This window comes from Suncus etruscus, chromosome 2, assembly GCF_024139225.1.
Source record: "Suncus etruscus isolate mSunEtr1 chromosome 2, mSunEtr1.pri.cur, whole genome shotgun sequence".
NCBI classification, from domain to species: Eukaryota; Metazoa; Chordata; class Mammalia; order Eulipotyphla; family Soricidae; genus Suncus; species Suncus etruscus.
The window spans coordinates 130,245,402-130,258,548 of NC_064849.1; the positions used below are offsets into that span (position 1 = coordinate 130,245,402).

Consider the following 13,147-nt stretch of genomic DNA (forward strand, 5'->3'; position numbering starts at 1 on the left):
CCCCTTACATTCCCCTACCCCCCATGGATTCTGATTTCAGAGTGGTCCATGATCCAAATATGATCTTAAGCACAAATTCCAGTATTTTATTTGGATCCTTTTGCTTTGTGAAATAGAGTTTCTATTCAGTGATCTATCAATGAGATATGGTGATATTTTCTTCCTGTGTGAAAATTAACATGAAAGAAGAAAGGGGAAAGGTATTTTCTACCAAAGAGGGTCTCCATCTTTATTGTGTCATTTGTTGTTGCCTGTTTTGTAGACCCTGTGTGGATGCAGAGATAGGGTGGGGGGAGAGGGTGTGGGACACAGCTCTGCTTGTATGTTGTGTGGGCCCCCTGCCCTAATGCTCTTTCTCTTCTTCTTGCAGATGCGGAAGCATGGAACTGAGCTGCAGCAAAGTACCTCTTTATGTAAGTTTCTAAGCATCAAGCTTCAGAGTTAAGTGGCCCTTTCTTAGATTTCTTAGTCAATCCCTGAGACTGAAGTGGGAGAAATGTTTTGCTCACTCTTGAGTGGAAGCTTTTGAAACAAAGCACACTAAGTGTTAGTGTTGAGTTCAAGTATTTGCACAGGGCCTTTTAAAACTCTGGCTCCTCGTTCCAGAGTCTGGGTTTTTAATTATATTACCCTCCAGCTAACTTTTTTGTTTTTAACTGAATCATTTCTGAACTCAATTCCTCATTTATACGGATGATGAATGTTGAACACATTTGTAGTAATTTCCAAACATGATTTTGAGTGTATGTGTCTTTTGGGGAGAGATCTAAATGCATTTGTGTCAGCTAAATGCATGAAATAGGAATTTTAGGAGAAATGTACTGGTTCAATGGGGTTGGGTGACAGAGAAATTCAAGGAGATCCTAGTCAGTTATACCTTCTGTGTTAGAGGATTCAGTTCTTGAGAACAGTTATCAGGTGTAACAGGGAAGTGAGCCAGTTACCTCCTCCTGTATAAAATGGCAGATTGCTCCATCTTCCTTGGGCCATATTTCAGGCAAACCCTCCCTATTTAAAACCTGACTGTATTGCTGAGGTTGGCATGGAGTGTGGGAACAGTTGACCTTTGAGCCATCAACTCACAGAATACAGCAAGAAGACTGGATCTAGACTTATACTTCAAATTTTTTTTTTTTTGTGGTTTTTGGGTCACACTCGGCAGTGCTCAGGGGTTATTCCTGGCTCCAGGCTCAGAAATTGCTCCTGGCAGGCACGGGGGACCATATGGGACGCCGGGATTCGAACCGATGACCTCCTGCATGAAAGGCAAACGCCTTACCTCCATGCTATCTCTCCGGCCCCTATACTTCAAATTTATACTTAACAGAATAAAAGGAACTAGAACAAATTTAATCGAAGTATTCATTCAATTAAAACATGTGGATTTACACAGTTCACTATTCAGGGTAAACATTCTTCTCTTTTTCCCCCTCTACATACATTTCTCTCTCACACATACCCCTATTCTGCCCACTCTAGTCTCTGAAGGGAGACAAAAATGAAGGGAAAAAAAAAAAGGATTTTCAAAGTAATAAAAAAGCTGTCTCCTGGCTTCTAGTACTTTTTCTAGGTTGCAATTTGCAGATCATAAAATGTGTCTGTTGCTGGTTGGGCTCAACCCAGCTGTAATTATAGATTAAAAACTGGTCCAAGGCTAAATTTAAAGTACTCTCAAGTCTCTTTTGTACATTTCTTTTCTTAACTCTATTCATATAATTGTGCTCCTCTACCTTAAAACAAATTTACAAACCTAATCATGATTTTAAGGGGAAAATAAAAGCAAAAACCAGACCTTGTAATGGATCAACATTAATTATCAGCAGACTGAGGAACAGTGATAGATGAAGAGGCTTTACCCCACATAATTCTCAAATAATATTTAATAATTGAAATAAAATGAAAAACATAGATGTGTTAGATAGCATATGCTATTTAGAACAACATACTTTTATCAATTATAAAGCACAATTTCCCTGTTTTGGTCTTCCTGAAGTTGAGTTGTCTCATTATATGTCCTGCAAGTTTCATGATGTCACTGTAATCCTCATCAGTGTATGTGAGATCTTGGCTATCGTGGCTTATATTTCTATTTCAGATGGCATGTGTGCCATGTTGGTCTTATATATAATTTGTTTTTAAAATGATTTCGCTATGATTTGGCATTAAAAGGCAAAGTTATTGTATTTATAGAAAGACATGTAAATGGCAGCATGATGCATCATAAATTTTGCATGAATTTCTGAGAGATTTTTTTGTAAGCCTAAATATTGTGTTGTCAATTTTCTTTCTTTCTTTCTTTCTTTCTTTCTTTCTTTCTTTCTTTCTTTCTTTCTTTCTTTCTTTCTTTCTTTCTTTCTTTCTTTCTTTCTTTCTTTCTTTCTTTCTTTCTTCCTTCCTTCCTTCCTTCCTTCCTTCCTTCCTTCCTTCCTTCCTTCCTTCCTTCCTTCCTTCCTTCCTTCCTTCCTTCCTTCCTTCCTTCCTTCCTTCCTTCCTTCCTTCCTTCCTTCCTTCCTTCCTTCCTTCCTTCCTTCCTTCCTTCCTTCCTTCGCCACACCCACTGACACTCAGGGGTTACTCCTGGCTATGTGCTCAGAAATCGCTCCTGGCTTGGAAGACCATAAGGGATGCTGGGTATAGAACTGAGATTCGTCCTAGGTTAGCACGTGCAAGGCAAATGCTTTATTGTTTGCAGCACAGCTCTGGTTCCAGCAATCAATTTTTCTTTTAGTAGAATATAAAATGCATATTATAATTGAGGGTATCTTTGATTAAGTATATTGTGTATATTTAAAATAACAGGCTTTTCCTAAAGGTCTATATGCACACACATAAGTTTTATATATTAATGTGTTTTGATATTAATATAATATATTAACATACTTTGTTCTCACTTTATATATTTATGCTAATTTTATTGCAAACTGACCTAGGCCAATAGAGCCACTTGGGACCATGCAGTAATGGGTTATTGAAGGCTTATCATAAAGAAAACAAGCCATAAAGCACATTCCCCTAAACAAGTAACATGAACATGGAGAAGATGCAGAAACAGTTTTTATGTCTTGGGTAGGCCTCTTTTTTTCTTTTTTCTTTTTTTTTTTAGCTCCACCCAGTGATGCACAGGGGTTACCTTTGGCTCTGCACTCAGGAATTCTTCTGACTGTGCTCAGGGGATGCCAAGGGATTGAACCCAGGTTCGACACATGCAAGGCAAATGCATTAGGTGCTGTGTTATCTCTCCAGCCCCAAATTCTCATTTTTATAGTTTGATGAATACTTCTTAAGTTTGCTACAATATGGTGTATAAATGTTTAATGCTTTGTTTATAACTTTATATTAAAACCTCATCTTTAATTCCACTACTAATGATTAATTCTCCAGAAATTTTGGTAAATATTTTTGCAGAATCTTCTGCTGAATTATATTGATGAACTTTTTGGCACTGTTAGTGAGATTGCATTTTCTCATTTGGCTATGATATATTAAATATCTTTATTTTGCTTTTATAGATTTATGGTAATTCAATTTAGTTTTAACTAGTTCTTTTGGAAAGAAAAATTAATTATGGCAATTGGAAAATTAAGGAAAATCTAAGTAAAACTAGAAATGTTGATATATCTATGCCATATTGAGATGGTATGCTTAGGTTATTGTATAATTTAAAATAATTATATGCTAGTGTACTGGAAAAATCTCATTAAGACAGGATTATAAGTATGTTTGCCTTAAAGTAAATTAGGTTAAGTAAATCGATAATGATCATAGAGGAAAAACAACACAGAAATGATCCCCAAACTTCTATCTATTTCTGGCTCAAGGGCAATATTAATAGTGTTCAGGGGACCATATATGGTGCCAGGGATTGAACAATGGTCAACCATGTACAAGTCAAGCACCTTAACTTCTGCATTATCTCTCTAGTCCCTATTTTTTTTAGACCAAACCCAATGGTTCCGAGGGTTGACTCCTGGCCTTACACTCAGGGATCATTCATAGCAGTGGGGGTGAGGACCATATGGATTGAACCCATGTTGGTGATATGCAAGGTAAACAAATGCTCTATCCTCTGTAGTATTGCTTTAAAGTAAAAAAGCAATATAGAGATCATTATTTAAAAAAAAACACTTTATTGTGAGCATAAAACATGTACTTAGAATATTTTTTTCTTTAGCTCTCAGGAAGCTTTTATTTTCCCAGAAAGGTGCAGTTTCAGCTTCAGTTGTACTATAGAACTCTGACGGATTGACTTAGTCATAAAAAAGATTCTGTGTTAGTACTGTGCAAGGGTTTTCCTGAGTCAAGCACAGACTAATTTTGAAAATGAACTGGGTAGGTCCATTGAGTTGCTTTTGCAGAAAAAGAGAAACATTGCCCTATAATAAGATTAATGAAGAAACAGGGATTAGCAAGACTGACTGCCAAGAGTTTTATAATATCAATTTTCAAATTTAGAGACGTCAGCATTGCAAATTCAATTATCAGCCTCTAAGATGCTTCCTATATTCATGCTTTAAGGAGCACCAAGACAGCAGCCTTGTAAAGCCAGGCTGTGTTTACCCCCAGGAGGAAAGAAGCAGAGCTATACACTGGGTTTGGAGTCTATGCTAAACTTTTGATTGAGTGGTGGCATGGGTTTTGCAAAGAGGTGTTTTTTTAAATTTATTTTTAATTTATTAAAAGAAAATGTATCCCATAGTTGACATAACTGATCATAATACATTTGTTTCAGGATGACAGAAAGTGAGGTTATTGAAACATAGAAAGAAAATAATTTTTTTTTTTTTTTTTGGTTTTTGGGTCATACCCAGCAGCGCTCAGGGGCTATTTCTGGCTCTGCACTCAGAAATCGCTCCTGGCAGGCTGGAGGACCATATGGGAAACCGGGATTCCAACCATTATTCCGTCTTTCTGCATGCAAGGCAAACACCTTACCTCCATGCTATCTCTCCGGCCTGAAAATAGAGAATTAAAAAAAAAAAAGATGGAAAAAGAAGGGAAGAGAGTTTATTAGCAGTTATATTTATGAAAATTATTAAATCACCAATAAAGTTGTTGATACAATATCTGAAAGTTTAGTATGCTCCCCTTTTAATTTTTTTAGAGATGGGAGATTCACTAAAAGGTGTGTGTGTGTGTGTGTGTGTGTGTGTGTGTGTGTGTGATGTCATTTGCATAGGTACAGCAAAATATGAAAGGAATTAAAAGGAAAGACCTTTGGCCCCCAAAACAGAGAGATCTTACCCCCAAAGAATTTTAGTATAAGACCATCTGAATGCACTAGGCATACTTGGTTGTCCAACCCCAGAAGAGGTGTGTTTTTATTTAAAATTTTGTTTTGCTTTTATTTTTGGGGTGCTAAGGGGTTGCTCCTTACTCTGTACTCAGGAATCACTCCAGGTGGGCTTGGGGTACTGTATAGGATACTGGAGATTGAACCTGGGTGGGCTGTATGAAAGGCAAGTGCCCTAGCTGAACTACCTATCTCTCTGCCCCCCAAGAGGTGTGTAGAGTTGTAGCTAGAGAAGTATGAAAATCTGACAAAAATGTAAACTAGAACTAGTATAATGAATTAATGATATTTATTTTTTACCTTAAAACACTCTGAGACTATAGTTCTAATGTGCTTAAAAATCTCATAATGGAAGCCATAAAATGATTACTGTTTTGTTTATTTTAGTTCATTGCTTTTTAGTGATGCAAGCATAGCTTAAAAGAAGAGATTTGAATCTTGAGAGAGAAAAGACTCATACTTACCATATGAATGAATGACAGATCAGCTGATCATATTTTTGAATTTGTTTTTAAGTTGTTTTCTTGGACCAGAGAGGTAATACATAGGGTAAGGAGCTTGCCTTGCATGCGATTCCCTGGCATTGTAGATGGTCGGTCCCCTGAGCACCAACAAGAATGAGCACAGAGTCAGAAGTAAATCTTGAGTATATGTGGGTATGGCCCTAAAATGAAAAAATAATGCTTATTTTTTTTGTGTTTGATAGATTGAGATAAATGATAAAACAAGTCATTTTTAGGTATGCATAACATCCAATATTTTTACATTACTTATATTCTGTATGAAAATGCAATTATTAGCATTTCCCAAAATATCTCTTCAGTGTTATTAAGAAAAAACAGAAGAGCACTTCCTTAAAAAATTGTTTCCCCCTTTCTCGATAATGATAGTTTTATTTTAAATACTTTCTGCTCATCATAGAAAGCAAGTAAAGTTACCAAGAATGAAATCATGTAGAATCCTTTTTTTTTTTTTTTTTTTGGCCATACCTGTCAGTACTCAGAACCAGATCCCTGGTTCTGTACTCAGGGAGGGATCACTCTTGGTAGGGATTGGGGGACAATAGAGGGTGCCTGGAAACATTCTGGGTCAACTGCAAAGCAAGCACCTTACCTGCTATATTATTTCTACAGTCCAAGTGAAATCCTTTGATTGATCATTTATTTATGTTTTTGTGACAATTCTTTAAGGAATTTGTTCTGTACAGATATGTGCATGCACACTTTTATAAAAGACATTATGGAAAATTAGTTACTTTTCAGACTTCCCCTGTTGATTTCCATGGACTTCTTATTCACTTTTTTCTTAGACCTCGTCAAAGACCCAATGAATCAGACCATGTATAGATGATATCCAGGAAGTAGTCTAACCATCTTCAGTTTACTTATGGTACACACTGGCATTGGAGAATACCCAAGTTGATCTATATTTTCCACATTGTATTTCCAGACTCATCTGCATACTTGAAAATACAAACTTCAATACAATCATCAAGAAAAAAAACTGGGTCATGTTATGTAAACTTCTGTATCTTTTCCAACTCAGCACAGTTCCAACTTTGTAGAATGCTTCTTCTAGTGCTTTAGGTGCAGCTCTAATTCATTCTCTTTAATGCCTGGGTGTGGATCAAACAGCTCCCTGTGGAAGGGTTTTCACTTTGTTGCAGTTCTTGGCAATCAAGAACAATTATTTGCTAGACAAGCTTATTCCTTTGTTCTTCTCCTTTGATATTTTCATCACCATGGGAGATAGATCCTCCCAGGAGTGGGCTGGAATAAGGATACACATAACTCAAACTTTAATGGATTGTTTTATAAATGAAATGTAATAGTTCTCTCTATTCCACAATTTTCCAAAATATTTAATAACTAGTTGTTAAGCTTTGATAACTTTTTATGGATTTAAGGGAATGTGTTCTCATTTTATTTCTTTTTGGACCACACCCGGTGGTATCCTGGAGTTATTCTTGGAGCTGAGCTCAAAAACCATACCTGGCAGGCTCAGGAGACCATATGGGACGCCAGCGATTGAACATGGGTTGATGTTTGCAAGGCAAAAATGCCCTTGTACTATACACCCACTGTATTATTACTCCGGCCCCATGTTACCATTTTCATTGTGCCATGAAGGGTCAGCATGTCAAACATTTTTTTTTAAGTTTATAAAGTGTCCTTCCTTCCTTCCTTCCTTCCTTCCTTCCTTCCTTCCTTCCTTCCTTCCTTCCTTCCTTCCTTCCTTCCTTCCTTCCTTCCTTCCTTCCTTCCTTCCTTCCTTCCTTCCTTCCTTCCTTCCTTCCTTCCTTCCTTCCTTCCTTCCTTCCTTCCTTCCTTCCTTCCTTCCTTCCCCATTCTTTTTCTTCTTTTGTTTCTTATCTTGGCTAATATGAGTATCTAACCCTTGGGGATTTTCCTAACATCTGCAGAGGGCATGCCTATGACCCTTTGCGTGTGGGCCCTTGCTCTCCACCCTTAAGCCATTTTCAGTGTTCAGTGTAGAAATTGACTGAAAAAGAGATATTTCTCTCTGGAGGCTGCAAACTTGCAAACTGTAGACTCATTGGGCTGGTGGAGTTTTTGCCTCAGTAGCTTGTTGCCAGCTGGATCTGAGCAGCTTCCTTACTCCCTTTGCATCTTGTTTTTCTTTTGTTCTGAGTCACTGTTTCCTGCTGTGTTTGATCCCAAGTGAATTGACTGTTGCTTATGGTAACATTGAATATATTAACTGATGTCCTCTGATGGTTCATGATTTGATCAGTACTCTAGGTCACAGAGCTAAGCCCCCCCTTTCATCTCCTGGAGCTCCGATGCTTGGCTATGCATAGTCCTTGGCTCTAGCATTCTGGTTTGGGGGAGCCTGAGGACAGGACTCAGAGCTTTTCCTAACTCTGGGAGGCAGTTTCCTAATAAGGTGGTAAATGACTTGGGGGCTTTGTTCTGCCATCACCTGGCAGATGCCTCCTTCCTGCTGCCTGTGGCCCATCAGTGCCCTCTGGCTTCTGGTTCCTGTAGAAGGAAATCCTGTCCTCCAGATGTTGTCTCTTTTCTGCTGTGGCTCTGTATGCTCTGGTGGGCCTGTGCCCAGCATCTTTTGATTTAGAGACATGGTATAAACTTTTGCCAGGCCAAGAACATTCTGTAGAAGGGAGAATGAGGTCTCTGACAGAGAAAGTGATTATATTTCAGATTTAACTCAGTTGGTTTAGTTGGTCTGACATTCAAGATTTAAAAATTTATATCAGGGGCTGGAGAGATAGCATGGAGGTAAGGCGTTTGCCTTGCATGTAGAATGACGGCTATTCAAATCCCGGCATCCCATATGGTCCCCCAAGCCTGCCAGGAGCGATTTCTGAGTGTAGAGCCAGGAGGAACCCCTGAGTGCTGCCGCGTTTGACCCAAAAACCAACAAAAAAAATTAAAAATTTATATCAGAAGTTTCTCTCAAAGTGTTTACTAGTAGACACTACAGTAAGCCCTGGGTTCTACTTTCACTGCATCATCAAAATGCTCTTCCCCATTTCATCCCTTCCTGCCCTGTGATATCTCTTGAGCATTACAGTATGAAGAATGGGGCTACTTTCTGGACCTTCAAGTGTCTTTATTTTTCTTATCACCACCACCACCACCACCACCACCACCACCACCACCACCACCACCACCACCACCACCACCACCACCACCACCACCTTCATTATTATCATTATTTTGTCTAGCTAGAGTATTCTCTCCTGGTCTTCAAAGGCTCATTTACTCTCAAAAACCTGCACCCAAGAATTGCTAGCTTGTTGCTCCATCAGACTCTCAGCCAAAGTTCACAGCAATTTTATTAGTGCCTGTGTTAGGAGGCAGGGGTTAGGGTGTCCTTTAACAGTACATGGCAGAGGCTCTTGCCTGAAATCAACTTCTACATCACTTGTTTTTCATGTATAAATCTGTCTGTATCCTGTACAGGACCTATGTTCCAAGTAAAGTAGCACAGCATATGGCATGTGCGTCTCAACTAACGGCCACCTTCTGCTGGGGTTTGCACTGCTGATTGAGGAGAGCTTGTTGAATTCAACTTTCTTTAAGGTTCTTGCATTTCTTTCTTAAAACCTTTTTTTTTTTTTTTTTTTTTTGGTTTTTGGATCACACCCAGCAGTACTCAGGGGTTACTCTTGGCTCTACACTCAGAAATCGCTCCTGGCAGGCTCAGGGGACCGTATGGGACGCCATTCGAACCACCGGCCTTCTGATTGTGAGGCAAACGCCTTACCTCCATGCTATCTCTCCAGCCCTTTTTTAAAACTTTTAAAAATTATTGAGGCTTTCTGATTTACAATACTGTTAATGATGGTTTCCTGTGTACATAATTCCAACGTGTGGCTCTTGCTCTTTATGGGCTTAGACTGACCTTTACCTACTTGTTCAGTCTGCTCTGGCCTTTTTGTCTTTTGGCCTTTTCTTTTTTTGGAATTTTTTTGAACCACACCTAGCAGTTCTCAGAGCTTACTTCTGGGTCCATGCTCAGAGATTGCTCCTATTATTGCTCAAGGGATCATATGCAGAGTTGGGGAATCAACCACGGTTTAGTAGCACAAAAGGCAAGCTCCTGAACCCCTGTGACCCTGTGCTATCTCAGATTCTTTGGGTCTTTTCTTATTATCCCTTGGGAGAGGGAGCAAATTCTCTGGGGGCAAATTGTAGTCACTGAAGGAGAATTGTGGCAATTGTTTTACCTCTTTGGCTAAAAGCCTTGAGGTGTCAATTCCTTTCAACTCTTGAGCTGCTGCACTAGATTACTTGATAGTTCTGGCAGAAACAGATGGAAAAAAAAACTTTCTTAGACTTGAACAAGACCTTTCACTTTAGAGATGTTATATAAATGCTCTATGAGTTTTATCCTTGTCCAAATTACAAAATAAATAGAATTCTCTCTTGGTACTAGAACCCCTCTGCCCCATTACCTTTTACTGTCTAGTGTCCCCTCATCCTCTCATTACCTATTATTACTCAAATGACAGACATTTGAGTAAAGGTCTACTGGGCAAAAGTACAGGAAACCACTGGAAGATCTAGCCCCACACTCATTATTGAAGTGGTTTCTTGGGAATATAATGTGAGGACATGCGTACCAATTGTTCTTACATTCATATTACAGTAGCAGCCCCCACGGTATTTTTTTAAACACAGAGCTTGAAGTAATTGACATTTTTGCACTGTTTGGTTTTAAAAAATGTATTACCATCTTAAGCAAGAATTTTAGGCATGATGGGTATGAGTCAGATTTTTCTCTGGGCGAACACTTGGTAGAAGATATAAGACGTGATCCAGTTAAAATATTTTATTTACACATTCTGGAAAGATAGTTCTTGTAAAAGGTGTAATATATAGTCACTCTAAATTATCAGCTCCATGAGGGACACTCTTGAGGCTGTACATGTGTGTACTGAAGATATCGTCTCGAACATCTTCCCTCTTGTCCTCTTTGTAACTTGGTAAGTCTTGTTTTATTATGAAGGGAGTTATCATTGCTTAGGGCTTATTCCTGGCTCTGTGCTAAAGGATCATTCCTGGCCATGCTTGGCGGGCCACATACAATGTTGAGGTTGCAAAAAGGGTTGACTGTGTACAAGGCAAATAGTCTACTTCCTGTACTATCTTTCTCAACCTGATTAACTTTATTTTGATTGGAACTAATCTCTGAAGATCTCTCATTTTGATCTTGCTTGATCTAAGGTGGCTTTTATATTCTTAAGTCTGAATTTAGTAAAATACACTTTTCTTGGCACTAAGTGCAGAGAAGGAAATGAATAAGATCTCTGGACTCTGATCTCCTGAGCTCCATGAAAAGTAAAGAGATGGACAATAAGTAGGTAAACAAGTAAAACTGTAGGAATTGCAGAAAGTCATATGTTGTTGGGGGCACTTCATCAGAGTGATTAGAGAAAGTATAGTAGAGTTGTGTCTTGTTAGATATGGCCACCAGGATTTCCAGAGAGTCTTATGGGACAAGGACCAGGAAACACAGACACCCTAAAGTAGGAATCAAGTTCTTGAATTTGACAGCAAAAGGCCAGTGAGAAAAACCCATTGGAAGGGTGAGGAGAATCAGAGAAAGGCCAGAGAGATGGTAAGATCAGGCCACAAAAAGCTTTAGTAGCCAAGATGAGAAATAAGGTAGGGAGAGATGATATCTATGTGGTAATGTTGCCTAAGGTGATTTCTATTTCTAATTTTTTTGGCCACTCCTGGTAGTATAAGCCAACAGGGCTTACTCCTGGTGAGTTGGGCAGACCATACTGGGTGCTGAGGATCAAACCTGGTCAGCTGTATGCAAGGCAAATACCCTACCTGTAGTATTTCAGCCTGGAGCTTTATACTTCTCAATGTAATATTGGTGTTTGTTTTCCCCAGCTTCTGCTCTGTCCTCCAGAATGCTCTTTCTAGGCAAGGACATGTGACCTTATTTCATTTACTCCTCCTTCCTAAGGACTCCACACATAGAACTCTAGACATTGTCTTCTGTTGACAGCTGGCCTATCTGCTGTTCCCACCCAAGGATCAAACCGTGGCTTCAAACCAGGGCCATTCTATTAACACACTCACCACCATTTAAAAAAACAACAACAGTTTTTCTAGTTCTATTTTAAATCACTCCCCACTTTTCTGACATTCCCCCAGGTACCCCAATTGTAGAATTTGAACATCCCCCATTGTTTTTTCTTTATTTTCTGTGGTTGATCAAGATATGCTTGCTCTATTACTGTCTCTTTTCTTTTCTCTATCTTTATCCTAATGCATCTTTGGTTGCTGCCTTTAGCCTATTTAGACTCACCATTTTCTTAGACTTTGTGAACAAGTTGTTTCTTTCAAATACTGGTTATTTTTCTGCATTTATCTCTTGACTTGTGACCTTGCACTCTGTGTTCTAATAAGACAAACTCTCATGGTCAAGAGTGGACTTTATTTAAAAGTTCACTTTGTTTTTTTTTTTTATCTTTATCTCTTTATTCTGGTTTCCTTTTTTTTTTTTTTTTTGGCCACACCCTTTGATGCTCAGGGTTTACTCCTGGCTATGCACTCAGAGATCACTCCTGACTTGAGGGACCATATGGCACCTGGGGGATGGAACCACAGTCCATCCTGGGTGAGCTGTGTGCAAGGCAAACACCCTACTACTGTGCTATTGCCCTGGCCCCTTTATCTCTTTATTCTGAATGTTGTTCAACCTGTTTTAGTTCTATGACCAAGAGTATACCTAAGGTAGGAACGTGGTAACAGAATATAATATACAAGTGAATGTGATATACAAGTATAATACTGGAAAGTTGTGCTATTGGTGATTTTCTGGAAGTTTTCTAAGGCTTGTTTACATTTTGTAGGCTGTATTACCATTTTGGAAAAGGCTTCTTTGACACTAACAGCAATAAAGATCCTTTGCTATATGGTGTCTTGGATACTGCCTGTGGCCAGGAAGATTGAACTTTTTATTTATTTTTTTTGGTGGGGGCACACCCAGCGGTGCTCAGGGGTTACCTATCTGTTCAGAAATAGCTCCTGGCAGGCACGGGGGACCATATGAGACGCCCAGATTCGAACCAACCACCTTAGGTCCTGGATCGGTTGCTTGCAAGGCAAACGCTGCTGTGCTATCTCTCCGGCCCCAAGACTGAACTTTTTAAAAGAGAGAATAATTCAAAGAGAATAATGGCTTCCTGCCATTATTACGAATGAATTAGAAGGCTAGAGAGATGGTACAGAGTTTAAGGTACTTGTCTTGTACTGAAGCTACAGTCAGTTCAACCCCTGGCACTTACATAGTCCCCTGAGAACTATTAGGGTTCAACCCTCAAAGAAGAGCCAGGAAGTCAAGTATTGT

General features: G+C 39.0%; 1 protein-coding gene across 1 annotated transcript in view; it reads left to right on the forward strand.

Moving 5' to 3' along the window:
• The first annotated feature begins 373 nt into the window (after nt 1–373).
• Nucleotides 374–13,147, forward strand: part of ARHGEF28 (Rho guanine nucleotide exchange factor 28) — a 291,674-nt gene continuing 278,900 nt past the window's right edge. Inside the window, exon 1 of the mRNA XM_049768833.1 lies at nt 374–413. Within this exon, the coding sequence (XP_049624790.1) occupies nt 381–413 (33 nt within the window). The 5' untranslated portion in view covers nt 374–380. The remainder of the gene's footprint in view (nt 414–13,147) is intronic.